Source organism: Dryobates pubescens, chromosome 22, assembly GCF_014839835.1.
Source record: "Dryobates pubescens isolate bDryPub1 chromosome 22, bDryPub1.pri, whole genome shotgun sequence".
Taxonomy (NCBI): domain Eukaryota; kingdom Metazoa; phylum Chordata; class Aves; order Piciformes; family Picidae; genus Dryobates; species Dryobates pubescens.
This window is the reverse complement of record NC_071633.1, coordinates 13,388,945-13,416,931: the sequence shown is the minus strand read 5'-3', so window position 1 is coordinate 13,416,931 and position 27,987 is coordinate 13,388,945. Positions and strand designations below refer to the sequence as shown.

The following is a 27,987-nucleotide window of genomic DNA, read 5'->3' as shown; positions in this document are numbered from 1 at the left end:
CACAAGACCATCATAGGTATATGCTAGCTCTTTCAAAACATCTCTTTTTGACTAGATGACAGTTCAAATCACTTGAATGGCAATCTCTTTTATCTAGTACAACACAGGGGGATATTCTGAACAGGCTGGAGAACGTCCACTATACAACTTGGCTGGAGCATCTGCCAGAAATGAAGTTGGCTTTGTTTTCAATGTGGTTATCTACTTTGAAATTACTCCATAGAATAAATAGTGATATTCCATGGGTAGAGGTAGATTATGGGGTTTAAATAATCAAATTGGAGCCCCATAAATTTATGTGCTATAGGAGGATTCTCATAAAACTGAGATATTCCCATAATTAACCACTAGCCATGGGATATTATAATATATTCCATGGTTACTAGTATTTTTTTCCATTTCCCTCCCCCCTCCCAGCAGAATTAGTCTGATTTAGTTTTGCTCTGGTTTGACCTATTGCTAACATGAATCAGTATAATTAAAAATAATACCATATTATGAGGTGATCACTGTTTAGGCCAAACTGGCCAGTAATGAATGACCAGTCAGACCTTATCCAGTTGGCCTTTGCTGCTAGAAGGTTGAAAGAGCTGTAACTCACCAACCCATACTTGCAAAAGGAGCATGTTTTAGAAAATGTGGTTCAAAACTCTTCATAGTTCTAAATGTTAAATTCTAGTGGAATATTATAGAATAGATTGATTTGCACGCCATGGAATAAACATCCTTACATCTAGTCATGTCTCAGAGTGAGTCATTTTGCATTAGTGTCAAGAATTTGAGCTGTTGTTCTATTTTGCAGTTAATCATCAGAAAGAGACGGGATCGTCTCATGAATATGCATGATGGTATAGTTGTCCCTTCAACTTACTAGGCACCTAGTTTCTGTAATGAGATGTACAATATCTGCCATTTAAAACAGCTGAAAGGTCCCAAATGGGAACAAATGAGAAAGCATCTGGCTGTTTCGAATTCCAGCCCTGTTTAGTCAGAAAACTCTGTAATTGCTGAGTACTTGGCTCCTACTCTGCTCTATGAAGCATTCAGCTCTCAGGAGCCTCTGAGATGCATTACACAGTCCAGCAACACAGCTGTAGAACTCTCAAAATTCTTCCACTAGATGTAACAGCTCTTCAAAATATCTTGAGACTTGTATGCCCTTAACCAGGACCAAAGTTTGGGCTCCTAGAGCGTGCTTTCATCCTTAGTTTTGCTGATCAGCCTCCACTGTACCATTTGTCCCTGCAACCTAGACTTCACACATATTATTCACTGTGTGATGGTGGGACTAGAATGGATAAATGTGCTACCCATTGCTCTAAGAAAGCAGTCTGGCTGAATCTTAAATCACTACGCGGGATGGAGGTTAACGGTCAGATGGACATTCCTCTAAGAGGTTTCCTACCTGCTCTGTTAATTTCTAAAATTTCTTCTTGGGCCAGTGGGCAAGTGTCGCTCTGAGTACTGTGGTGTGGAGAGTTTACGACAGATTTACAATAATTGGGGGATCCCAGCTGGGGTGGCCTCGGGATATGCTTCTTTTTTTTCTTTGGTAGCTTCTGCTTAGCCATAGCTAAGGAGTAATACATTCCGAAATTGTTCACAATGACAGGGACAGGCATGGCAATGGTCAGCACACCGGCGAGAGCACAGAGGGCCCCCACCAGCATGCCTGACCAAGTCTGAGGATACATGTCTCCGTAGCCCAGGGTCGTCATGGTGACAACAGCCCACCAAAAGCCGATGGGGATGTTTTTAAAGTGTGTGTGTTCACTGGCACTAGGGTCATTTGGTTTAGCACCTATTCTCTCGGCATAATAGATCATCGTGGCAAAGATTAAGACGCCCAATGCCAAAAATATGATGAGCAGCAAGAATTCGTTTGTGCTGGCGCGGAGGGTGTGTCCCAGGACCCGCAGCCCCACGAAGTGGCGGGTCAGCTTGAAAATTCGCAGGATTCGCACGAAACGGACTACGCGGAGGAAGCCCAGGACATCCTTAGCAGCTTTGGAAGACAGGCCACTGAGTCCAACCTCTAGATAGAAAGGCAGTATGGCCACAAAGTCAATGATGTTCAAAGAGTTTTTGATAAATTCCACCTTGTTTGGGCAGAAAGTGACTCTCATCAAGAACTCAAATGTAAACCAGACCACACAGACACCTTCGATGTAGGTGAGAAAGGCTTCAGTCTCTGCTTCCCTGTAGTGCCGCACCTGGGTGTCATTCCCGATGAATTCAGTTTCTGTCTTGTTCACGATGGGGTTAAATCTCTCGTGGGTCTCGAGGCAGAAGGTGGTGATGGAGACCAGAATGAAGAACAGGGAGGCAAATGCCACATACTGTGGATAGAAAGAGAGAAATGTTAAACAGTAGGTTAAGTACAGGGGCTTTGATTCTGAAACACCAGGGAGAGACAAGAGCTGTATTAAAACTAGAGATAATGCCAAGCCTTCTTCCTGTGAACTTAAGATGCCAAATCTCACCTGCAAAGATAGCTAACATTCAGACTTGGAGGGAGAGCAGTATAGAAGTAGATGCTAACATCTATTCCTATACAGCTGGCATTTAAGTGTGAATGTAAATTTAAGCAAACATTTCAATCTCAGAGCTTTCTGTGGGATTTAAGGTTAAGGGCATTGACATTTTGCTCTTCCTGAACTTTGTCGTCTGTTACTTTCTGACCTTAAGGACAGAGCATGCCTTCTGGGACAATTGTCATGTGAGTCCTTTCTCAGTATTGTGTCACCAGTATGGTGGCTCCATCCTGCTCCCAGTGACAACTGTTGTATTTCAGATCTCAGTAAGGTGCGAGTAAATACTAATGGCAGTCTCAGGTGGGCTCTACTGCAAGGAGCAGAGACCTGCTTAGCATTGTCAAACTTTCTTGCTGAATTACAGAGACTGGTTGCATTTCTGAGATAGTTCTGATCTTGGAGATACAAAACCTTTTCTGTGACTTGTTTTAAACAAGTAACCCCAGTAACCCAGTAGAATTCATTGATACAGTGCTTGGACTTGCCAGCAGATAAGCAGTGAGGGCTGGTGATGAAAGCACTGGGACAGAAATCAGATGACTGAGGTTCTCTTCCAACCTTCACCATTGACATTTTTAGCCTTCAAGCATGTGTGTCTACATCTTTTGCACCATCTTTTGTCTCCTTTTTTAAAAATTTGAGATGATAAACTCTTTGGGGCTGTGGTCTGTCTGCCAATTTATGTCTGCCCAGTATCAAGCCCACTGAATGTCTGTAGTGGGCACCTGGAAATGGAGACCTTGGCTGAGTCTTTGATAAGAGATACACCATTCTTGAACCATAGACAATAAAAAAGGTGGGTGGTGGCAGTGGAAGCAGCACAGCCTTTGCAAGTCAAGTTCCAGTAACTTGAGAGTTTGTTTTCTAGGAAAGAGCGATCTACACGACACACCATTCATAATTCATTCCCGATCACAGTTCAGAGTGAGCTAGTAGAAGGTGCATGCTGCAGACGGTGCTCTTCTCCTTTGATGCTGCTCAGAATCACTTAACAAACCTGACTCAGGCTAGATGGGAGAACAGAAACAGATCACGCTCAGAGATTTGCCAGCCTCTCCCTTTGCAACTGCTAATCCCTATCATGTTTTAAGGAAATTCAGGAAATTCTACCCTTCCCTGAACCTCTGGATGAAAGGCAGAGGAAGACAGCATTTTGTTTGAACTACATCTGTATCCTACAAGCTGTTGAAGTGTCCGGAAATCTACAGTAGAAGCACCCTCTCTTACCAATCTGTTTGGTGAATTTCAGTTTGAATGACCAAAATATTTGAATCACTACATTATACCCTCCTGGTTCTGTGGAACCAACAAAGCAGTTATCTCAGTCTGTATGAGCAGGGCTTCTGAGCAGCATGAGACTTGCTGCTTCTCTCACAGGCAAACCCAGGGCTTGCCAAGACTAAGATGGGAGATGAGAGCATTCTCACCATACATCTTTGTTTCCAGAGAAGCAATGATGAAGCTATTAGCGCTGCGGGGTCTTCAGAAAAATATATTAGGACTCTAATGAGAGCAAATACATTGAAGTGTGGGGAATTTGGGGGGGGATGGGGGAGAAGACAGGGAGATTAACAAACTCTCAGGTAATTTTTCAGTAAGTCTATGACTGGTGAATGCCATATATCTTGCAGGAACAAGCTAGACTCAGAAGAGTTTCAGATCAGCGTTGGCAAACTATGAGTTGATTTTCTACAAAGCATCAGTAATTCAAATACATCCAGAACCCTGTACTTTTTGCTAGACATGCATAAAACCCCATGATCACCATTCACAAGGGATCTTCAAATACTTAACAAACTTTATTTTACAGTAGTTCCTCTTCTTGAGGCTTGTCTCTGAACACTGTTACACCTGAATGAAGCTGCCAACATTTGCCTGTGACCTGAATAACAAAGCTTTGCATAGTTTGTATTTTAATCTGAAAAAAACCATGCTTCAACCACTCATTTAAAACTTAGTCCATGTATCCCCAAAATGTTTAGCAATGGAGGCAGATCTGCAGCTTAGCCAGAGTAGGTTAAATGAAACCTGCTTTAAAGTACTTAGCTTTATAACTGCTTTATAATCTGTCAAGACCAATTTTCCAGGCTTTCTTAGAGATAGGGACCCTGCTTCAAACAAATGACTCACTTTGAATGTGCAAGTAATTCTACCCAATTTTTGAAAGAAATGTTGAATCTGTATGACTGATCAGATGACTAAATGTAGGCACATGATACTGGCAACCAGATAATGCTGTGGAAGTGAGGAAAAGCTAGACTCTGTAAAAAAGCAACCTCTGCAATATTTCATTAAGGATCCTAATGTAAGATGCTTTAAGATTATTTGAGTAATGATTATGAAACTGGAATTGCAAGGGGAAAAATCCACTTCTGCTTTTATAGGTGTGATAAAAGTGTGAGGGCACAATCAGACGTTACCACTGAACTCTTTCCTGTGCAGGAAGAGATGACCATCTTGGCAGTCTGACTTCTTTCTGTGAGATGAACAGACAATTGATACAGAAGCTCACACCAGCAAATATCCTGGTTCACTCACAAGATTTTTCAAATTCATGTTTCTTAGCTGAGACAAATGGAAGAAGTAGGCTTGCAGATAGGCAAAGCTTGTTCCAGAGTCAGATAAGAAGTCCACTAGCAGATCATGGATGAAGTGGTTACACAATGGAAAAAACCCCCATATGACAGCTTGCAAAAAAATCTTGGAATGCTTAGTAGCACACAGACATGAAGCAGCGTGTTAAAAAAAATGTGCAGTCATCTGTGGAAAATATGCTTAAGTTATTCAGTGTTGATACTGCAATAAATAAATTAGAAGCAGATCTCTCAAATGTTAGTCCTAGCAGACAGCCATGTGCTTTGACAGGGTAGTTACTGGGATAAGCAGGACTGCATCAGAATTGGAAGTATGGAAGTACAGTATTTCTCTGTGACCACAGGACCAGCCAGCTGGTCACAGGCAAAGGCTGACTTCATGGCTTTGTAGCTCACAGACAAGTTTTCCAGCTTCATCTAGGATAGATGAAATCTTGTGATTTGATAGGAGAACATTGTCACAGAAGAGACGTGCATTTATTTTACAAGCTTCCTTGCTAGCTCCCTAGTCTGGCTGGCAGTGAGAACTAAATGGAGACAGTATGGTGGGAGTAAGAAATGTTTCATATTGCTCAGCAACAGCTCAATGGGAAATTCTTAACATATATAGATTGCTGATCCAAAAGCACCCCAAGACTTCTGCAGCTGAGTAAATGGGACACTGCAGAAAGAGCTCGAAGTGTTGAAAGTTTGTCTTCCATTTCTTTGATGGGATGCAGAAACATACATTTGGTAGTGACTTCCAAATGCCATTCCCCTGTCCCAAACCAGTGTGATCCTTCTTGAAAGGTAGCTATAGTGACTGTTATTAAGGACCTGCAATGGTGAGTATTGTAGAAAAGCAGCAGGAAATTTATCCCAGTGCTTCACTGTATTTTATCTGTACTTTTTTTGTGATGCCTAACCTAAATCATCTTTGCTGCATTTTAAGCTTGCTTCCTTTTGTCCTATCCATGACAAACAGCTAAGGATTTAGAAATTTGCAGCTATTTTCCTTTTTTTGTAAGCTAACAACCACTAAACATTCGATATTATCATCATAATAATAAATGTTCTGTAAGTCCTAGTCTCCTGTTTTCATATACTCATGCTCTCACTGCATAAATTCAATATAATCATTACTCTCATTTTCTGATGATGCCACACATTTTCATGCTGTCAGTTCTGTCAAATGCTCTAGAATTAAAAACTGGAGAACGTCACATAACATCTCATGCACAGGAACATAAACTAACACATGACAAAGGCAACCAGGGAACGTTCATTGCCCATTATTGCTAGGTTGTTCAGTCTTTTTCTGTCAGGCAGTAGGTAACCTACATTGAAAAGGCAAGTGATGTAGCAATGACGGATGCTAGTGTTATGTGTTAGGATTTTCAGGATCTCACCTCAACACTTTTGTTCTGGAAACTATTTTATCTCCTGAGAAAATCACACTTCCTCTGTAACTTGCTGCTAGTCCCTCCTTGTGGGAAAAGAAAAGGCATTTCTTATGCAGTTCCTTGACAAAGGGGAATTCCTGACTGGAGCTAGGTGGAATCCAACCAGGAAAACCCAAAGACTTGTGAAAAGGAGCTTAGTCCTGAGACTTCCAATGGCTTAGAAGTAATTTTTCATTTCTCCTTCCAAAATGAACAAACACTTACACACGTGCTCCTAATTAGGATTAAGTGCAGCCAGATGAGGGCCATTACATAAATCTGACCATTATGTATATCTGACATTTTGATTTTGGAAATGTGAAACTACAAAGAGAATTGGTTGTCAGGTTTCACTGTCTTGTGTGCATACACATGCACACTCACTTTCCCAAAGTTAGCTGGCAAGGATGGAAAATGGCATTCACCTTGGAAGGGTTCTGTTGATCCACCCCATCTCGAATCCTTGTGTGATCTGTGGCAATCCTGCCACAGGCCTGCTTAAGGCATGAAGTGTGTGCAAGTGAGTGTCACAGGGTAGCATAAGAGCTGCTTCCCAGGGCAGAAGTTCAAGATTACTTCAAAACATAGAGCTAGTTAGGTAACTGAAAGGTGCCAAAATCAAAGTTTGCAATTATTTTGTAAAAATAAATTATTTCACAATCAGAGCTGGAAGTGTTTCTATGTAACTTGCAGTATAACCTCAAGAGGGAGAAAGAGGCAGCTTCCCATTGTGACCTGACCTCTTTCTTCGATGCCCATTCTCTAGGTAAGGTGCACATTTTTTTGGAAAGGTGGGAAAGCCATTCTCTCATCATGATGTGTTAAGTGCAAGTGAATTCCCTAAACACATTCCTTGCAACTCAGCAACATAAGTGCCCCTCTAACCACATGATAATTCAGAGGACACTCTTTTAAGTGTGGTAAATTGTTCCCTGCACAAAGCTTTTGCACAACATATGAACCCAGTCTCTGGTACTGACTGGAATCAGGGGAGACAAATGCATTCCCTGTTGCCACCTTCTTTGCCTCTGAAACAAGAACCCAGGATTTCTGATTCTCTTTTCCCCTTGTCCCCTGTGTTCCATTAATACATCCAGGCAGCTGCTCTGTTGTGGAGAGCCTTGATACACAGAGAAACTGCAACATGGTGGGAGTCCATTTCTGTACCATTTCTTCCAGTAAGCAGTACAGCTTGTTTTTGATGTGAAGTGTTGCACTGAGTATGTGATGATCAAGCTCTTCATGACACAGTCGCTCAGTGAGCTAAAGATTTGCAGCAGAAAAAAATAGCTTATTCTTAACCTGGCCTTGTGGGCTGAGACCATCCATGTTTCACAGACCTTTTGTCCCAGTGCAAGTGTTGACATAGTACTAGGAATTTTTTTTTGCCTTTCCAATAGTCACAAAAGTTGGGGAGTGAGGAATTGCCAATCGTATTTTAAAGGAGCTGTAGCCATGGTAACTGAGGTCCCTTCAGTTACCAAGGTAACAAATGCAGCTCAACTGCCTTGCAGTAAAGCCAGAGAAATATACTCACGATCTGTTGATTTTAATACGCTTTATAAATTGTTGAGCTATTTTAGGCACTTAATTCCATAAATCAAAAGTGTCTGTTAAAACTACCAATACACTGTACTATTTATGAATTATTCACCCCATTCTTATTTCACCACCTGGAGTTTTTTCCCCTATCAATGTATCTAGGCATTTTTTCACTCCTAGTTTTTCTTATTTATTGTTTTAGAAATGGTCCTTCTATCTGAAACAGATGATTCATATTATCGCTGGTTGTAAATGTTATTCATTGGAGAAACCCTATCCCCTTCCCAGTACCCTCCCAACTCCAGTCCTGCAGCCTCTAAATGGAGCTTTATGTACTTCTGCCCTGAAACCATGAAATATATTTCGCTAAAAATTTGCTAATGAATTAAATCAATAAGATCTGGAATGAGCTCCATCTCAAGCAGTCGATGCAGGCCCAGTGATGTACAGCAGGCAGGCAGGTAAATTGTTCTAAATAAATTTACAATTGATTTTACTTTTTAAACCAAATTAGGACATTTATAGTCTTACCAAATAAGATCAACTGCAACTTATGCAAAGAAGTGTATTCCTAAGTTTGTCTTTTCTAATACTAGGAGTGGACTTGTTGCTATTTATAGCTCACTAACTTTTATTCCTGGGAGAATAAGCATAACTTCTTGTCTCAAACGCATGATTTACCTGTTATTGAAACAGGTCACATTGATTCAGGATTTCCCCTGATTAGCAAAGCACTGATAACTTGTGGTAGCCTCTGTTCGTTAACAAACACTTAAGGATCACATAATTCGGTGTAAGGTATGTGATAGGTTTACACACCAGTGTCCTGCTATGGCTATGACGTGCAGGCCAGGACCTGCTTCTGATCACACCTCTGGTGGTGCTGCTGGCTTGTGTGGGCACACCAGCGCTATGTGCCTTTGCTCAGCTCTCCACTATCTACACTCCCCGCTATGCAGACATTCCCCCTGGAAAAGCAGATCCATGTAGGAGAGTACTTTTTTGTTCAAGTGGAGCACTGTGCTGAGACTGAACTCGTTGGCCGTGGAAGGAGGACGTACGGGGACAAGGTTGTCAGAGCTGCATGAGCATAGAGTGCTTGGATCTGGAAGTAGCATAGCTATGACTTTGTGCCCAAGTGTGTATGATCTGCAGTTACTAGTATGCTAATTTGGAGATGCTTTGCCTGCACAGATGACTCATTCAGGGACATGCATTGGGCATATCATTGGAAGGGGAGCAAAACCTAGCTCTTCACCAATATGCAGTGTCTGCTGCATTCACTTCTTGTGTTTATAGCCATGTTGTGGCAATAGGTGTGCAAAATCTTACATTCTGAAACCACATAAGATTCCGAGTCAGTGAAAAGCTGAGTTGTGGAAAGTTCCCTCAGAGCTGTTTAAGTAGTGATGTCAGCAGTGCTGTAAGACTGGCAACTAAGAAGCTATCTTTAAAACCCCATAGGTGTTTAGGCAGATGTCATGGGATTTAATACAGCCATTGGATTTTGAAGGTGCTTGGTTTATTTTGCCTGAACAAAATATGCTTGTACATGAGTGTTATGTTACAGTCCTCTCAGTGTTCTTCTATAATGACCATTAGCATGAGTCATTCTCCTTGCTGCTTGCTCAGAAAATCTTATTAGTTCTTCACATGCATATGCAACTCCCATTAGTATTAAAGATGAGCAAATCACTTAATAGGTGTTGGTTTAACCCTCAGTTTTTGGCATATTAGATGAGACATCATTCTTATAAATGTTGGAAGTGAGAAATGCTAGAAGTTTCATTTTGTGCATCCTATTGCAACTGGGAGGCCTTTCCAGGGCCATTCAGGGGATTATAGGGGATGGACTTCTCTACATTTAAGGGAGAACTCCAGAGTAGAGTATTTATTTATCTATTTATTTATCTATCTTTATCATGCTCTTTCATCCCATTATTCCTATTTACATGGTAATTTGTTTTGTTCAGTTTTTCCCTCCTTGGTCAAAGTGCTCTTCAGATCATTGCAAACTGCTTTTTAAACTCTTTAGTCAGCTGCTTAGCAGAGGTAGATATATTGAGTTGATTCAGTCTGTGTTCTTGGTTCCACTTATCCCAGCCTGCAGAGGTATCTTTTAGTTTTAGTGATGGTTTTCTAAAAAGAAAGGATGAGGAATGCTGGGATCTCTTCAAAGCTCAGTTTAGATCAGAATATTTTAAAATGTGAATATTAACCATTTCCCTGATGTTTGAGTTGAAGCTTAAATGTTATGGTTGTTATCCTGAAGAGAAATGTTATAATGATAGCATGTTAGAAGGATTTCACTTCTCAATACCACATTTTTAAAAATCTGATTAGTCTGCTGGTTTGTTGCCTTTCAAACCTACTCAACAAGCAGCTCAAGTACAAGATATTCTTGCCTGCTTCAAGTGACAGATATGCTGCACTTACCCAGCCCTTCCCATTGCCTGCCAGACAGGGAACTGAATCAAGATAACTGAGCTACCTGAACATAAAGCAAATCTGGACTGATTCATTGGCTCATGAATGCAAGAAGCATCATGCAGTGCATTTATTACAGTGCCAAGCTCTTCTAAGTGGACTTGAATTTCTGTATTGCTTTCTGGGATTAAATGTTTCTGACACTGACTAGAGGGTTTCTATTCCCAGCTCTCATTTATGACAGAATGAATTTCTTAACTGTTGACTTTTCTGAGTTACAAATGGCTGTTGGGTTGACTCTTAAGGCCACAGTCTAGTAAGCATAAATTCAGATAAAGCTTCTGGTTTATCATAACTTTGTAGCAAAGCTCTGGAGCTGGAAAACAGCATGGAGAACTAGAGCCTCTTGGCTAATGGTGAAGAATGGTGGCCATGGGGACTGGAAAATAGCTTTCTTTGATTGTGCTGTAGCTAGACTATCTCAGTCTCCAATGCAGTTAGTCTCTACTTGGTGTTGCCATGGCTGCCTTATTGTGATCCTATAAACCCTTCTCTTAATTTGATTTGTGTGTGCAGTCAGTTTCAGTATTCTGAGATCCCTTTCTCATCTGGGCAAGTGTGTATGAAAGGAGAGAAGTATTTATCTTTAAGTCCTTTTGCTATTTCTAATACAGAAGTAGGCTGGAGCCTTCTGAGAAGGCAGTAAATTCTTCTTACACTACAAGGAACATGTATTGCTGGGTTAAAAATGTGTGCTGATGCAAAACTAGGCTGTATCTTGGAAGATAAAATCTTTTTCCACCACTGAAAAGATTACTATTGTGAGGAAGCAAAGAAATACAGAATGGGGAGAAGGAGATGTGTCTAAATGGTTTATGGTGGGTCAACTTAAAATCAGGTGTCCCTTTCATTCTAGCAAGTGAATCGAGAGAAGCTGTTAGGTTTTGCTGACAGCCCCTTTTCCTGTGTGCACTGCAGCACAACTAAGTTCTCTCAATTGCCCTCACCAGGAACTTCAGCAGTATTGCAGTGACTGTCTGTCCTGCAAGAGTATCTGCTGTGGCTTTCAGCTGGCTGGTTTGGTGGTTAGGTTAGCAGCACTGTCTGGAGATGTTAACGTGTGTTCTGTGGCCAAAGCTCAAGGGTCAGCTTTTACTGATAAGAGCAAGTAATTTGAAGGAGGGGATGTTTCTATAGGTTGAGTGCAAGAGTATACTTTCAATTCACTTGTTTCTTCTAGCCAATATCCCTTTCTCTTTATTACAGCTTTTCATCCTGTAGAGCTGAGTTGAGGAGTAGTGTGCATGTGAGTGGGAAAGAGTAAGTGATGAAAACAAGGAAACATGACATTGGACTAATTAGGCCTCTGCTGCTTAGCAACAAATAAATACTATTTAGGAGCAACAGACTGAAAGGAAAAAACAGGTAGCTGAACTGAGTGAGGGCTTAAAACAATTTTTATTTAATCTATCTTCTGCTCTTTACTCTTATTTTAAACTCATAAATGGACAAATAAGGAGCTGAGTGAGATTATAGGGCAGGGCTCTGTCTGTGTGAAAAGAACATCAAATGCAACCAAACTACGCTGAAGTGAAAGAAAAACTCTTAGTAGCTGGAAAACAATGCCTAAACCAAGAAAGCAAAGCATTCCTGAAAGCTTTTCAGACCAGTGTTGGGTTTTGGTATTAAGTGGTCTTCTCTAGAAATGAGTTGTAAGGCCACATTGACAGCAAATTCACTAGAAGCAACTCTACTAGATTTGATGCTTCTGGACCCCCTTCCTTCTGTCATTGGTTTCTGTACCTGGAGCAAGGTGTAATTAGTCAGCAGGATTCCTGTGTAAAAGAACACCTGGAAACACTGTGTATGAAAGTTTGATAATAGTGCATATTGATTTATATTAAGGAGATCTATTACTTTGTCTCTTGTCTTGCACCCTATTAGGTTCTGATTCACCCTCAAACCTCAGTCCAGTGGAACTTATTTCTACAGTCTTAAGTCAAATTGCAGAACTAGCCTATCAGTTTCAACTAATAACTTCTTTGCACTTGACTACTTGTAGGTTTTCAACCTAATTTAAGGAGAACAGCAGGTAGCTAGAGAGAAGAGAAGGTGATGACAGCATTCTGCTCCTTCCCTAACAGTCAGTGGCAAAGGCTAATAGTTTTGTGTTAAACAGCTTTTCTCATGAGCATATCTCAAAATGATGCACAAAAGAGACAGGCTAATATTAATTCTCCATTGTGTATGGGGAGGACTAAGCTGCAGAAATGAAACTGGGTTTGTTCACTAGCGCAGTTTACCTGCTTCTAGGAAATAAATACTACCCAGAACTTAGTGTGGAACATAGATACAGCAAAAATGTCCCTTGAGAGTAGGTATTGCTTCTAAGCTGCAGTGTCAGTGAGCATTCAGGCATGACTAGACATGATTCATTAAGTCTGTTTCTCTGGAAATCCTGTTGAGATAGAAGTTGTAAATGGGGCAAGAGCCAGCCAACTTCTTAATAGTGGAGCACTGCAGCTAATGATGCTTCTATTCATTTGCTACACTAATGGCACAGCTTAATGGGACAGTAAAAGAAAATGCAAACATCAGCCTTTAGTAGCTTCAGTCTATTGGATATGTTTTGAATCTCAGGGCATTCAGAAAACCAAGTTGTGTAGTCCGTTTCATACTCATTTTAAATTAGAACAAGGACACCGATCCATGGATCCTATCCATGATTTAACAAACTGGTGAGACTGGTAACAGATGCAGAATTCATGTCACAGTTTCGTATGTAGGTTTGTAATTTCATTGGCCAACTATGTTCTTTAAAGAAGTTGGTCAGGATATACAGCTTTGGTTTTTATCCTCATTATGATCCTAAATCCATGAAATTTCAGGAAGGCACTTTGTTGTGTTTAAGGCCACAGTTGGGGTGCAGGTCTCAACTGTGGGCTTAAAATTGTGTAGCCTCCTCAGTGTCTCCCAGACCAAACTATGGTGAGAAAGGAGGTTGGTGAGATAACAGTAATATCACAGCTGTGACTGTACTTCAGCCCCACCAAGAATCACTTCCCAAGTCTCCATTATTGAATGGGGAGAGGGCTGAGAGAGCAAGGACAACTGTACACGCATCTGCTCTGTTTGTGAGTCTGCTCACTGGCTTTATTCTGGGAAAACTCAAGTTTTGCTGGTGTGCAGAATAGATCTTGTAGGAATAGTTATAGACTCTGCAAACTGGATGCTCAGAATTTGCTTGGCAGGTTGTCCTTTTAACTTGGGCTTCAAGATATTCCCAATAAACTTCTTCGTCAAAACACTGCACTTTTACAAAACACTGCACACTTCTCTCTCTCTCTTTTTTGTTTTTTTTTTGTCTTTAACCTGGGAAAAGAAGTGAGTTGTTCCTTCTGAGGTGGCTAAAGTAAAAGTATTATGGAGTCTGCCTGATTATTGCACAGGACTGCATGGTTAGAAGCATACAAAGACAGTTTAAGGAATGCTTTCTTTTGTGGTCAACTTATTCCTATTCAAGTGGGAGAACAAGAAACACAGGTATGGCATTACTTTTGCAATTTATCAGTATATAATTTTTTAATTGCACACCAGGGGATGTGACTTTCCTCTGAAATAACTTGCCTGAGTAAATTAAGAAGCTTCTTGTAGACTCAGGAGCTACATGCAAGTCCTTGGAGTTCAGTGCTTTAGCTGCAAGATTATTATTCTTGTCGTATTTTCCTTCTTTCAGAGGAAACATCCACCTAAGCCAGAATCATACTGCTGTTGAAATTGGTAGATATTCTGTGGCATGTTTTGCTGTGTAGACAAGTCAACTTCTGGTGTCCAGGGAGTGTGAATTGTGTGTTGTCCAAAGCTGTTTGCAGTCACTACAACAGTTGTGAAGCTTTCAGTATTGAGCCAAACTTGACCATAAAAACTTAGTCTATATCTGTTCCTGTTCTCAGTTTCTTGTTGTCATGTGTTTGACACTGAGTTTGCAATGCAGGCCAAGTTTATGATTTCTACCCATAATCAAGTAACTGTTTTGTAGGAGCTGTTGAAGTGATACCAAAGGTACAAGTTGCTGGGGAGATGGAGAGACATCTTTGTGTAATGGATTGGATGCATGTTGGTGATAGATCTGTGCTCTGTAACAGAGCCAAAGCTCTTGCATCTGCCAGTGTAGCAGGGAACTCTGGACATCCCACATCTATCTGTTGAAATGGAAGTTTGGGATCCTATGAAAACAGAGCTAGTGGATGTTCTTTGTCATTCTTTTGTGTAAGATCTCTCTCTGCAAGAGACTGAAGAGATATCCTAAACCACTACTCAAATCTAGCAGTTTGGTCTGTTGTCTCTCTTCTGAAGAGCAGCTGTCAAGTATTTGTTTTTGCCAGGCCTGAGGACTAGAACATCAAATAAGTTGTGGTTTCATGCCTTCTCCTCTGCCCTATTTTGCCAGGAGATGCATACTCAAATGCATATAGCCAGCCAGAAATACTGGCTCTTCATCATAGGGGAATACCTGTCCTTTTAAACTGGGTTCCTGACTCTCATGCTGTGGGCCACCTGAGGGCAGAACATGATGTCCCGTATTTATGAGGGACTGCCAATAAATACCATCAGTGAGGCAGGCAGTGACATTCCTGGGCACACTCAGGACTGGGTAATGCCAGTGATGGAGGAAAGTGGCCAGTTCCTGGTGGGAAGGAGGTGGGGAGTTGGCAGTTGCTGATTTTTGCAGGGGAAGCGAGAGGCAGAGTTAAAGCAAAGATTCATATACAATTCCTGCTTCACAATTCGTGTACAATGTTGGCATTGCTGATACCAGCTTGAAAGTACTGGATTTTGCAGGTCTGTGCATCAAAGGTGCCTGTATCTTCCTCTGCTGTCCTCCATTTTGTGTTGCACTCTATACCCTTGAGAGAACAAATGCTGCAACAGCAGGTTTATAGTGTCATTCAGATAGGATTTGGTTATGCATCTGAAGTCCAAGGCCTTTTTCTTTATTAGGTTGCAGCTGGCATTTGTTTTTCACTAGCCAAACTAGGGCATTTGACAGCAGGTAGCAGAAGGCAGAAACTTCATATCTAATACTTTGCCTGTGTACAGATCATCTCAATAAACTAGGAGAAGTATCTAAGCTTAACAGCTCTGCCTGCACCCATGTATCTTGTTTCACCAATGAAGCATCAGAAGAACAGTCTGCGCTGATCTTCCTCCACATCTGAGGAAGGTCAACCCTACTAGCTGTGACCTGGAGATGTGCTGTGTTTTCCCAGTGTGTTGATCCTTGTTCAGTTGGTATTGGTGATAGTGTGGGGAGGAGGGGGTCATTGAAACAGAACCAGAACTGCTGCAACTGTATGCACAAAAAGAGTATTTGACAATGGAAGCAGCAACCCTCAGCAATCCTCAACATCCCTGGACTTCATCTCTCAACATAGTGTTTCATTCCCTGATCAAATGCCTACTGCCTGACACCATTCACCTTTTCCTAGCATCCTACATGCTTACAGGTATTGTCACAGCAAAATCATGTTTCACCATGATGTGAGAAATTAGGCATTGGATAAATTGTTGTGTGACTATTTGACAAAAATCTTCTCTCTTTAATTTTCCTTGAAGCCACAGCAGAATTTCTAGGTATGTAGAATTCAGTGTGGGAGTGACCAAGAGCTAGAGGGGCTTGGTGTGGAATCAAAATGGTGATTTCTGTGCAGTGTGTGGTAGGTGAGCAGCAGAGAAAGATGGACTCTGTGAACAGGCGCTACAGCAGTGGGTATTCAAAAGCGACCTGGAGTGTAAATAAGTAGTGGGACATACCCCATTTGCTTGTTTGTTTCTGTCATAGCTAGAAAAGCTGCATTATCTCTTTACATGAGTCTCATGTTTGTTTTCAGTTCAGCTTCCTCACAGGAAAACAAACCATGTCTGGGATGTGTTCTGCTCAGGGCTCTGCACAGTGACACACACATTCAAGCTGTGTGGTGTGTACACCTGGCAACCCATGTACTGTGCTTGCATTGTGCTTTGTAAAGCTGGTCTCTGCTGCTAAGCTATGCTGCTAAGCCTGTCTGGCAATAAAAAAAATCCCTCCTTGTGTATTAAAGCACTGGGCAGGCCAATTAAAATGGGAAGTAAGTTCACCACATAATGGAGTAATAAAAAATTATCCAGCTTGCTAGAGAAATCTGTGGTAAAAAAATTTGCCACCTGGTATCTCTGGAGAGAGTTATTCTGTGTGTGTACTAATTTTCTCCTCCTCCTTCCTTTTCTGTATTTGATCGTGATAGAGAGTACCCACAGCACAACAGTTGTGCACCATGATTAGTTAAGCTTATTTGAGGATGTTTAGGGGTAGAGATTTTATTTTTTCAAGTACTGGTGCCTGTCATGTTAGGTGAAAACCATCCTTATGCAGCCCTTTAAAATAAACCCCAAACCCCAAAAACTCACAATCAAACTGCCACCCAAACATACCAAAACAACAGAGGCTTCATCCTTTCTGCATCTTTATAGACCAATAAGACATTGCAAGGATTCCCCAACAGGGTATCACAGTGGTGAAGTTGCTCAGCATCTTAGCGCTTCCTATGCGCTAAGGAATGCACATGCCAACACTCACCTAAATGTGATAGCTGGCAAACTAATCCTTACAATTTGAGCTTGTTGGATAAGAACTATTGCCTCATGTGACAGATCAGGAAAAGAAACAGAGGCCACACTGAACCTTCATTTAAGGAAAACACCAGAAGACTCCAGCTCATCTTCTGTGGCTTCAAACAGCCTTGCATTTCATTTCAGTTCCTGCTTTTAACACTACAGAACTGCAATTAGAGGCTAAGCACAGACAACCAGATAACTTAGTAATAGCAAAACATCTTTGGAGCAAGTAAAATCACAGAAACAATGTAAAACAGGTTCTCATAAAAAGTAAACATTCCAAAACTCAGTAAGCAATCAGAAAACAGAATCAGAAAGTGATGAATCTGCGTGCCTCACAGGGTCTGCAGTAAAAAGCATTCTGCACCTTGTGTTAATGTCATGCCTTGTACAACTAGAAGAAGCTCTGAAAAACATCTAAGCAATGTTTGGTGGCCTGGACTGCACAAGTTACACAGTCTCTATAATTAGTGTTTCTTCCTCCAGACTTTGAACATGTATTAAGCAAGCTGCTGAAACTGTGACCTGTTTGGAAGTTATTTTCTAGCTGGCTAAAGGAGCTGTCTTTGCAGAAGCTTGTAAGTGTTTCTTAGGCTGTTGAGATTCCATTTCCTGCACCCTTCAGTAGGAATTGCTTTTACAGACTATCCATTTTCCTCAGCAGGCACTACTGCATTATTAAAGTGCTTGACTTGCCCCAGGAAGGTATTTTTCCAGTGTAAGATGAAGTTTAGGTGACAGGCTCTCATGAGGGTTCCCCACCCCCCTCCTTTTTTTTCTCCACTGTAATCTGCTACTAGCTGGTGTTTTAAGCTTTCACATTTCATCATGAAATTTGTATCATCTGCTAGAATTTAAGTCTTGATGAATGGGCTATTGCAAGTAGTCTATTGGCCAGGCTGTTCAAGCATGTTGCCATCCACATACGTACTGCCAGGTGCTGCACTCCACATGTGCCTCCCTGGATTTAAATTAAACTTGTCCTCCCGTTTTTGTTACTCCAGAAAAGCAATGAAGATTAACTATCTTAAGACTATTGCTAAGATCAACATCAAATTTCCTTTGTTATTGACAAAATTACAACTGCCACTTAGTAAATGCACTCTGTGGCAAACCCTAACACAAAGAACATCTCTAGAGAGAAGAGTTGGAAGAGAAGCCCAGAAAAGGGAAAATATGTGCTGTGTTCACACAGCAGGAGGTTAATGGAAGAACCTGCTGGTCTTCTGACCTGGCAAGGCGAGAAATCTGCATGTCTGGAATGGATTCAGCTAACAGAAGTTGCACAATTTTTTTAACTTTGCTGTCATTAAAGTAGGATTTCATCCGAAGTAATGTGGCTTTTTGTGCAGAAAGGAGGGAGAGTTATAAATAACAATTCCTTACATTATACTGCACCTTCTCTCCAGAGATACTGAAGCACTTGACAGGTTAATTAACACACAGAACTCTCATAGGAGATCCATAGAGCATCAAAAGCTGTCAAGCTACCAAAACCCTAATGACTTTTGCATGTCATCTGAGCAGCTCTGGGTGACTGGGAGCACCCTTAACCGTTGGAAATACAAAGAAGAGTTCATTGCTCTAAATCCACTTGAGTATGTTTAAATCATAAAGGTGGGTTGTAATAATTCTGCTTGCAAGTGGTGGCACTAATCTGTGGTTTGGAGGCCCTTCCAGATAATCACAATGCAACAAGTTTAGATTGGATATTAGGAAAAAAAAATCAATTATTGAAATGGTGGTGAGACATTGGAACAGGCTGCCCAGGGAGGTGGTGGAGTCACTGTCCCGGAGGTGTTCAAAACATACGTAGACGTGGCACTTTGGGACATAGTTGAATAGCCATGGTGGTGTTGGATCAATGGTTTGACTCAATAATCTTAGAGGTCTTTTTCAACCAAAGTAATTCTGATTTTCCAAGTGGCCTTTTCTAGAGGGAAATGATGGATGCCAAGCAACTAAAGACCATATTCTAAAGTGAGCTTGTCTCTGGTTTCAGACTGCCCAAACGTTAACATGTCACCCAGAACACTAGGGGGTACTCTAAGCTTTTCTCCTGCAATGGAGGCTGAGTTTTTGCTGCTCCCAGGTATGAGTCATTCAGAAAATTCTGGCTTTGACCAAATTTACAGGTGGTGACAGCCCTAGAAATAGAATAAAAGACTTGAGGGTGTTAGCTGCAGGAGCTGGGATTTTTGTAAGTGAACCAAAGTGGATTAGGAACACTGAACTATTCCCAGCTAAATGGGATGTGGCACGTGATTTCTGAAGATTCCCCACATAACCTGACTCCACAGAACTTTGAAAGATGCAAATGGATGTGTTCAGGTGTTTTGAAATAATGACTGGAATCTGATCTGAGAAGTCAGTCATGCATTTTATTCCTCTATATCTGCACTTGCCTTCTATGGCAGACTGAACAGATACTTCTTGGATGTAATTTTCTAAGAGTTCTAGATTCTATGAGCAAACCAGGCCAGAAATAGCTCCACCAGACAGAAACATCAGCCATCCTCTGCAGCACATAGTGAAAGGCTAAGCGACTTACTGACACGGGATTCCCACTTGCCGTGAAAGAATACCTGCTGTGGACCGCGACAAAAGGAGGGGGGGAAGCTCAGTTCGCCTGGGTAGCCAATGATCAGCATTACCAGGAGCTTGTGCGTGCACTAGAAGGAGAATGTGTCCTAAGGTCTCCAGAGCTGTCAGGAAGGAAGCGTCAGGCTGCCCAGGCAAGCAGAACGCACAGAAGGGGATCTGCAGGGTTGCTGCTCGGGTGTAACGGTTGACTAGAGTTGTCAGTTTGGGGTAATGTGATGGATGCATTGAAAAAAAAAAGGCCACAGCAAAACCCCTCCATAGAACCCCTGGCAGCAGCAAACACTTAGCTTTAAGCCTTGTACACAATATGTGACACAACTATTTCTACTTTTTTATGCCAACGTGTCCTCACCTCTCCCCTCTGTTCACACTCCCTTCTTTCCTGTCCCCTTGGCTGTGTCCGCAGAGAAGAGCACTCCCAACTGGCTTGCATCTGTCAGATTTTCCTGTCCTGCTCTACCCCTTCCCTTTCTGCCATTTGTTTTGAGTTTTGATCCAGGGCAGTTGGAAGCCTTGCCCCTCACATGCCATTTCTAAGTGCCAGGGACATAAGATATGCTGCAGGCTTAGGGTATGATCCAAAGCCATTTGGGCTTTTGGATCAAATCTTCCTGTTTTAAAAACTGGCATCAAGGTTGGGGACTCTGTGCTGAGCAGGCATGACTTCAGGTCACTGATGTAGCTGTGATGGCAGTAGTCTCTCAGGCATGTTGGCTTTCTCAAGGAGAATGCAGGCAGAAAGCCTTTTAAACAAAACATTTTCTCCCTTTCTCCTTTTTCCTCCTTTTTCTTAACAAGCTGTTTATGGCAGAGGGGAGAAGAAAATTAGCATCCAAATTAGCCAGGCCAATGTGGCTGCTGTAGAAGGATGAAGAAAATAAGGAGCAAGAGCCAGGAGCCCTGGGGCTCTGAGGCTTCTGGAAGCTCCCTCTGAGCTGTTCCCTTCTATTCCTCTAGGCCCTTTCTTATTACAGTCCTATTTTCTTCTGAGATTCTGCTTATTGGGAAGTGGTTCTTGCTTCCATTATCTCAAAACGTGACTGGTGACCTTTGTCAGGCTTTTCCAGGCACTTCCTGAAGAGAAGTGTTAAAGACCTCTGAACCTGGGGTTCCTGAAGGAGTGTTAAAGGAAGCCAGTAATATTTGTTTCTTGCACAGTAAGGCTGTTTGGTTTTCTCCATTTTTTTCATTATCTGAAACCCCAAAATAGACCAAATAATGCAAAAGAATAAACAAATCTTAAATCACAGAAGTATCATGGATAGATATTTGGCATAGGCTATCCACATCAAACAAAGATAAGAATCAGAATAAAGAGGAGAATGTAATTGCTGCCATTTGTCTGTGCTATTCATACGAATGTCACAGATTAATACATTTTGCAGGATTTGGAAGGCTTTCAAAAGCCAGTACTGCAGTGGGATCATCCCTATAGCAATATCTCAAAACAGCTGTTACTAGAGAGTGGATGAATGACGTGAAGCATGTTTTCTAATTAGCTCCAAGTTTATCTCTGATCTACCTAACTCCCTCTGATATTCCATCTCAGCCTTAAATGCTTCCTCAGATTGATAAGGGCAGAAGAACTGAGCAAGTGCTTATCTACTAAACACATTTTGGACTTAAGCTCTTCTTCTTTCCTATATTTATAGTAATTCTTTTCACATAATTAGCAGATCTGTTTCATTCTAAGAGCAGATTTTCATATTCAGTTGCCTAAAGCTCTTGCAGGGGAATATGCTTTCCCTAAACTGTTGTCTGCTCAACAATGCAAGGACCTGAATGTTCAGCTATCCTTTTGCATTCTCAGCTCCCAAGCAAGCACAAATACTATTTTTACATGTAAAAAATGTGTCCTATATATTAAAATAACACAGACATGTTAAAGCTAAGCACCAAACCCTAAATGCTTCTCTTTAAAAGACATTGTTGCCAACCATATGGACATCAGTGAAAATTAATCAGTAAAGTTAGATGTCAGCCCTTTCCACTTCCAACAAAATGACTGTGGAGTAGGAACCCATTTATGTAGTGCACATGAAAAACCAAGACCTGTGAACCGGATTTTACAGACAGTGACATGAGGCACCCAAGTGAGAGAAGGAATATGTATGGCCCCTCCAAAAATGTCAGGTTTCCCTTGCTTTAGATTGCTATGCTGGACACTCAGAGTGAATAAGGACTTCTGCAGCTTTTGGCCAAAATGATCCTGCCATTAATAAGGCATAAAGACTGGACTTCACTTCAGCAAGCAAATTAGAGACAAGTGCAAGTCATTTGAGATCGAATTAATTTTTAGTGCATGTTTTAATTCAGCATTCATAATGTGAAGCTGTCCTCCCTGGTGATGTGGTGTCTACCTCCATGCTATTAATAAATGTAGATATGTTCTGGAGTATTAAACCAAGAATAGAGTTTGGTTTGCTGTTGTTTTTGGTTTGGGTTTTTTTTCCCAAGCAAATTCCATTTTGAAAATTCAAAGCTCTTTTTTTAACCTCAGGAAACTTAGTTGTTCTTAAGCTTCTTAAAAATTGAAACGTATGTTGAAGGTTTTAGTGAAAAGTGTGTTACTGACATAGAAAATTGAGAAGGTTCTTTTACTATGAACCCAAATATGGGAGAGTCAGCATTTACTCTTGTTGACTTTCTTTCTCTGACCAAAGCCATTCTCTTTATTATGTTTTCCTAATTTTTTTTTTAGCCCTCTTGAACAGCAGTTTTAACATTGACAGAGTGCATGGGGCATCTCTAAGTGACACCAATGTACCTTCATAATGAAATTGCTCAGAGAGCAAAGGTTTTGAAATGGATTTGAGGAGTTTGTAATCTAATCAGTGGGCAGGGGTGCTGGGAGAGGGGTACTAGTGGTGGTTTGGGGAGTTTATGTGTGTGTGTGCATGGAGCTTCACTGAACTGATTTATACTGGCTAATGATCTGATTCGGTGCCTTTTGAAGATTTATTTCTGATGAAAATCTCATCCTCAGTCAAGCTCTTCTATTTTTGCAGTGTCCTATTCTAGAATTTGAAGCGTTTTTAATTAGATAGTGGTCAGCACATCTTATCCTGTACTTGTTACCCTCTTCCCTTCCTTCTCTTTCTTGGGCTCCCTCTAGTCTTTGTGCCAGTCCCCTGGGTCTGCTAATCATAGTGTTGCTTTCCCTCGGTGTTCCCAGTCAGACTTTCCTGCCTTTTGCCAGGTCTGAGAAAATACTGCAGCAAAAGCTGTCCCTGCTGCTTAATACAAGGTTCACTAGTGCTGTGATTTCACCTGGCTTTCAACACCTAGTTAACAGTCTGCTAAACATTTCAGAGCATGCAATGTAAAACTGGTGCTGGCAATATCCAAATGCCTCTAATTAGGAGCCAGGTGCTACACTGGGCAGTCTGGGTGACAACAGAGAATTAATTTGAAAGTATGTAACCTTCATATTTTGGATGATGTCTTGTATTCTACAGGAATATTAAGAATTCAAGCTAGCATTGATAGCTTTCATCTTAACTGGCAGGTTTAATTCTTACGGTTCAGAACATACTTCTAAGTCTCTACATGCTGTCATTACTAGTATACTTAGAGTTGTGTTTTGAAAAGTTATTGATGCCAAGCCACTTTCCCAAGCTGAGGACACAAATTCAGTTACTTGTTTTGTCTCCAGAATGACTTCAATAACCTTGATCATGAACCTCCCTAAAACAATGGAAATAAGTTCATTAAACAGGGAAACAAACTTGGAAGTCATCCATCCTGTCTCCTTTTTCCCATGAATTATTTGGTTACTTAAGGAGCTAACTGAGGCACAAGGTAATTTCTGTTTGCAGAAGTTGATTTTTAAATATTGGAGTCTAAAGACAGCAATTAGTCAATGAACTGAAATTAATAGGGCACATTCATTTGGAGTTGCTGAAGGGTAAGATTACATGAAAGTAAACCCAGATCCTTGCCCTTTTGGTTTAATGACAAGACCTTGTTTCCTTGAAGATTCTTTATGTGTAGTGGTCTTCTTCTGTGTCCTTTAGAAACAAAGATATTTTCCAAATGCACCCACATCCAGAATGTGGACCTGTGCTTCTGTGTTGAGGCCATCCTGGTCTGAAAAATGTTTGAGGTGCCCAAATCATTCTGGCTTTTTGAAAAAAAGCTCTTCATCCATTCCTGTACATGAAACAGAGCTAGGGAAACATTCTGCTACCTGCAGATGGAAGTGAATTGAGTACTGAGTAGTTGTTCATATCTGAAGCTTTTCGTTGGTTTCACAATACCTTATCAGCCCTCAAAAATACCTGTCTAGCTTTCAATGCTTGGAGCTTTTAGAACAGATGCTCTTGCAAATTAAAACCAGTTGAAGAGAAAAGATTAGGTCTGCTCTTGGCAACAGGATTTCAGAAAGAACTCAAGCACTCCTTCTAGCAAAAAGGGAACAATAGCCAAGGCTTGCAACCATGCTGTCGTCAGTTTTTATATCCAGACAGTTTCTGTCATACTCATTGTTTCTTCCCACTCATCATAGGGGAGAATCAATACTAATCAATATGTGTTAATGTTTGCAAGCATTTGAAGGTTTTTTGCATATTGAATTATTAGGAAAGTAGGATATTATAGCAGACAATAACAAACATCACCATAAAATTGCTCACATTTCTTTTGACTACTTTCAGGAGTTTGGTGTCCAGCACAATATGAGTCTGACACTGACCCATGATTTGACCATCAGTGTAACACTTGTATGAAATTATATGTCCATGAGAAACAGATCCAACAGATAAATCATGAACATGTGAAGACTGTGGTGTTCCCATTGCCTCTTTCCTGTCCTTTCCCTTTCCTATTGTGCATGTGATCTCAGTATGAAACTGTGCCCTACCACGTCTCTGCATCATATGAGTTTGATCAGAATAATTTCTTCTGAAGGTGAGGCAAACAGCCACATTTTTTTCAAGCATCTGCAGACTGCAGTAAAGACAAATATCTTCCAACACATTACAAATCCAATCTAGTTCCACTTTCTTTAGCAATCACAATAATTTAAATGAGAATGTGCATTTTTTTCCTTAACTTTCTGTCATGAAAGCTAAGACTATGTACTCTGTCTCATTCTGGAACAGGAAATGTATATTGAGATGTCTTGGTCTTTCTTTGTCACTCATTGCCAGAAACAGAGGATATTTGCTCCTAATTAAATCAAGATTTTACAAACTATGCTAGGAATCTGTTGACAAGATGATTATAAATGATCAGTTTAATTAACTAAAGGAATAGATTTTTTAATAGTAACAACCAAGTGCCTGCCCTGATGTAGTGCAGTCCCAGCACACTGTTAACCTGAATTTAGAGTTCAAGGGTTTTGCTTAGAAAAACCAGCTGTTGTTGGAAACTTATCTGAGTCCAGAAAATACCTGTGAATGGGAGATGGTAAGAAACTGTGCCTCCTTGGAATATTTTGCTTCTAAAGAGCACTGAAAACAGAAGATGAAAGCTGCAGTTGTATAAGATTATTATTACCAGTGGTAATAAGAATGATGGTATATTTTGTATCTTATGTTAAGATGACCTATTGCAGATGGACTTGATGTCCATCCAGTACTTATAGCAGGAAGATTCTACCTGCAGCAGTAAGAAGCATGTTTTGAACATGTCTGTGCTCATATTTCTTTGGAAACTAGCTCTTTCCAAAGAGACTGTGGCATTGGTTAGTGCAGGGCACACAGCATTTTGTCAAAAAGATAAGGAAGAGCTCCTGTGAGGAATTTGAAGAACAGGTTTGAAGAAGGAGTGCTTATTGACCAGAAAAAGAAAAGCTGCTCTAGTTTAAAAAAAAAAGGTGGAAGACAGAAGTAGGAAAAAAAGACTTGTGGGATGTCAGGAGTAAAGATGGGGAGGCTAGGAGAAACTGAGGATGGGTGAAGGTCTGCGCCACTGTAAGCGAAGCCTCTCAGAGTGTGAGCAGGCTTGAAAGCAGGATCAAAATAAGGAACTTTTGAAAGAAAAGTAAACTTGACTTTAGTATTGCTGCTATGCAGTGGAAAACAAAGACAGCTTAATGCACGGGGCAGAAGTAAGAGACTGAAGGTGTAGACTTCTTAAGGAAGAATCAAGAATGGATGAGTACAATGAAAATTACAGCATGAGAGAAGCAGAATTCAATGAGAGACTGAGGAGATGAAGGGCAGATGATATCCATGTTGTGGTAGCTTCAGGGTAAGAGCACTGGAGGGATGTTTGGAATCAAATGAAAGCTAAGTTGGCCAGCACGGCAGGATATGCCTTGGGTGTGACTGGAGAAGAATGGGGAATGCCGGCGCACAGATTTGGGGAAAAGTCCAACATAATAGGTTTATGAAGCAAAGCCAAAGTGTTTGCCTCACTTTTCATGAAGCTTATGCTGTTTGGGGTTCGTTGGTTGGTTGGTTTTGTTTTTAAATTTGCATGATCCAGATAGTTTGCATAAAGGTGTAAAATACACATAAAAGAGAGGGGAATGTGGAAAGTGAAGGAAAAGACCACAATTAAACTCTGAAAGTTAAAGCAGTGAGAGCTGGGAGGGCGAGGATACAGGAGAACAAAAATGAGAACACATGACGTAGCACAGCTATCGAAATAGAGGTAGAAACCTTTAAGTCGCATATCTTTTCCAGGTGTAATCAGCTTCATATAGATGTGAGCTGGCAAAGAACAAGATTATATTAAATGATTCTGAAATGTGATTATCTTGACAGACTGATTATATCTGATTGTGTTGATTATGGTTATTAAAATAATTTTTCTCTGATGAAAAAACATATCCTCCTAGTCTAATTACAAGTATCCAAAATGTAGATTTAACAAATTGCCTTCTGCTTAAAAGTTCTCTTTTAAATGTGATATGGGGGGGGGGGGGGGGAACAAACAGATGCATAGTATTATTATGTTTTATGGGATGCTTTGAAGGAACTCTTTTCTGGAGTGTGCTTCCTTGCTCATCCCTGAAATACTGTAGGGTACATACCATCCAGAGGAAACATTCTGCTGTCATTTTGAATTAAATGCTTAGGTGGTGCAGGGGAACCTTTTAAGTACTTTTACAAAAAAAAAAAAAAAAATAGAAATGTTGTGTTGTGCAATGTCTCATCTGAAAAGTGAAGGGAATAGCTCATCTCATGTGAGGAGCGGCTAAGAGAGCAGGGGCCCTTTAGTCTGGGGAAGAGAAGGCTTGGATGAAACCCCACCTGCAGTGCTCTATTCAGCTTTGGTGTCCGCAGCACAAAAATGTCATGGACCTGCTTGAGTGATTCCAAAGGAGGGCCACATCAGGGGGCTGGAGCACCTCCTGTATAAGGATAGGCTGTGAGAGTTGGGGTTATTCAGCCTGGAGAAGAGAAGGCTCTGGGGAGACCTTAGAACAGTCTTCAAGTACTTAAAGGGGGCCTAAAGGAAGAATGATGGGGAGGGACAGGTATATCTTTGGGAAGGAAAATAAGTGGTCTGCGGACTAAAGAATGAAAATGTAGAAGGCTTTTGTGGGTTAGATACTACATGACTATGTTGACAGGAGGAGGGAGAGAGCAGACAGAATTCAGGAGTGTTTCTGTAATTCCTCTTTATTCATGAATGTTCCCCCCTGTAATTTTGAAAATCTAGATTGGTTTGTGTGTGTGTCCAATTTTAAAATGCCAAATGTGCCCAAGTGCTTGGAAGTTTAAGAGAATTTCAGGAAGAGTTCCACTGTATTTCTCTGAATGTGTGTGGGATTAGAGGTCAGCCACTTCTTGAGAACTGGACTTATTTCAGTGCTTCTAGCAAACATTCTACATTTTTACAGAAGTGTTTACTTTTCTGCTTAGCAAATTGCCATCATTTCCTCACAAATTGCTTTGAGAAAATTAAATAAAGGTTTTGACCAAATACAGTTGAAGTTTTCCAGGACCTGGAAATGACTGGATTATGTAGAAGTTATGTTTCATTTGGATGAATTGGTTTTCATTCAGAAATTATCCTGGGCAACAGGCACTGAGTGGATTTTATCCCCTCAGTTACTGCCTTGGCAATTAGCTTTATTTAGACTTCTGGTGAGTCCCAGCATAATGAAAAAGTTCTTCAGTGCTTCCATTAACTATTTCTTTCTCCTTCTGTAGAACTTTACTTCTTAAGTGATACATCCAGCCTGATGGAGCCATAACTCAGTACATGTACATGTGGTGGATTATCTAACCTCATAAACTATCTATACCTGTATTT

At 40.9% G+C, this 27,987-nt stretch overlaps 1 protein-coding gene across 4 annotated transcripts in view; it reads right to left on the bottom strand.

Annotated features, from left to right (window-relative positions):
* Positions 1-27,987, bottom strand: part of KCNC1 (potassium voltage-gated channel subfamily C member 1) — a 109,466-nt gene that overhangs the window by 32,753 nt on the left and 48,726 nt on the right. For all 4 annotated transcript variants that reach the window (XM_054171788.1, XM_054171787.1, XM_009905141.2 and 1 more), the window contains exon 2: positions 1,406-2,339. In XM_054171788.1, coding sequence (XP_054027763.1) covers positions 1,406-2,339 — 934 coding nt within the window. The remainder of the gene's footprint in view (positions 1-1,405; positions 2,340-27,987) is intronic.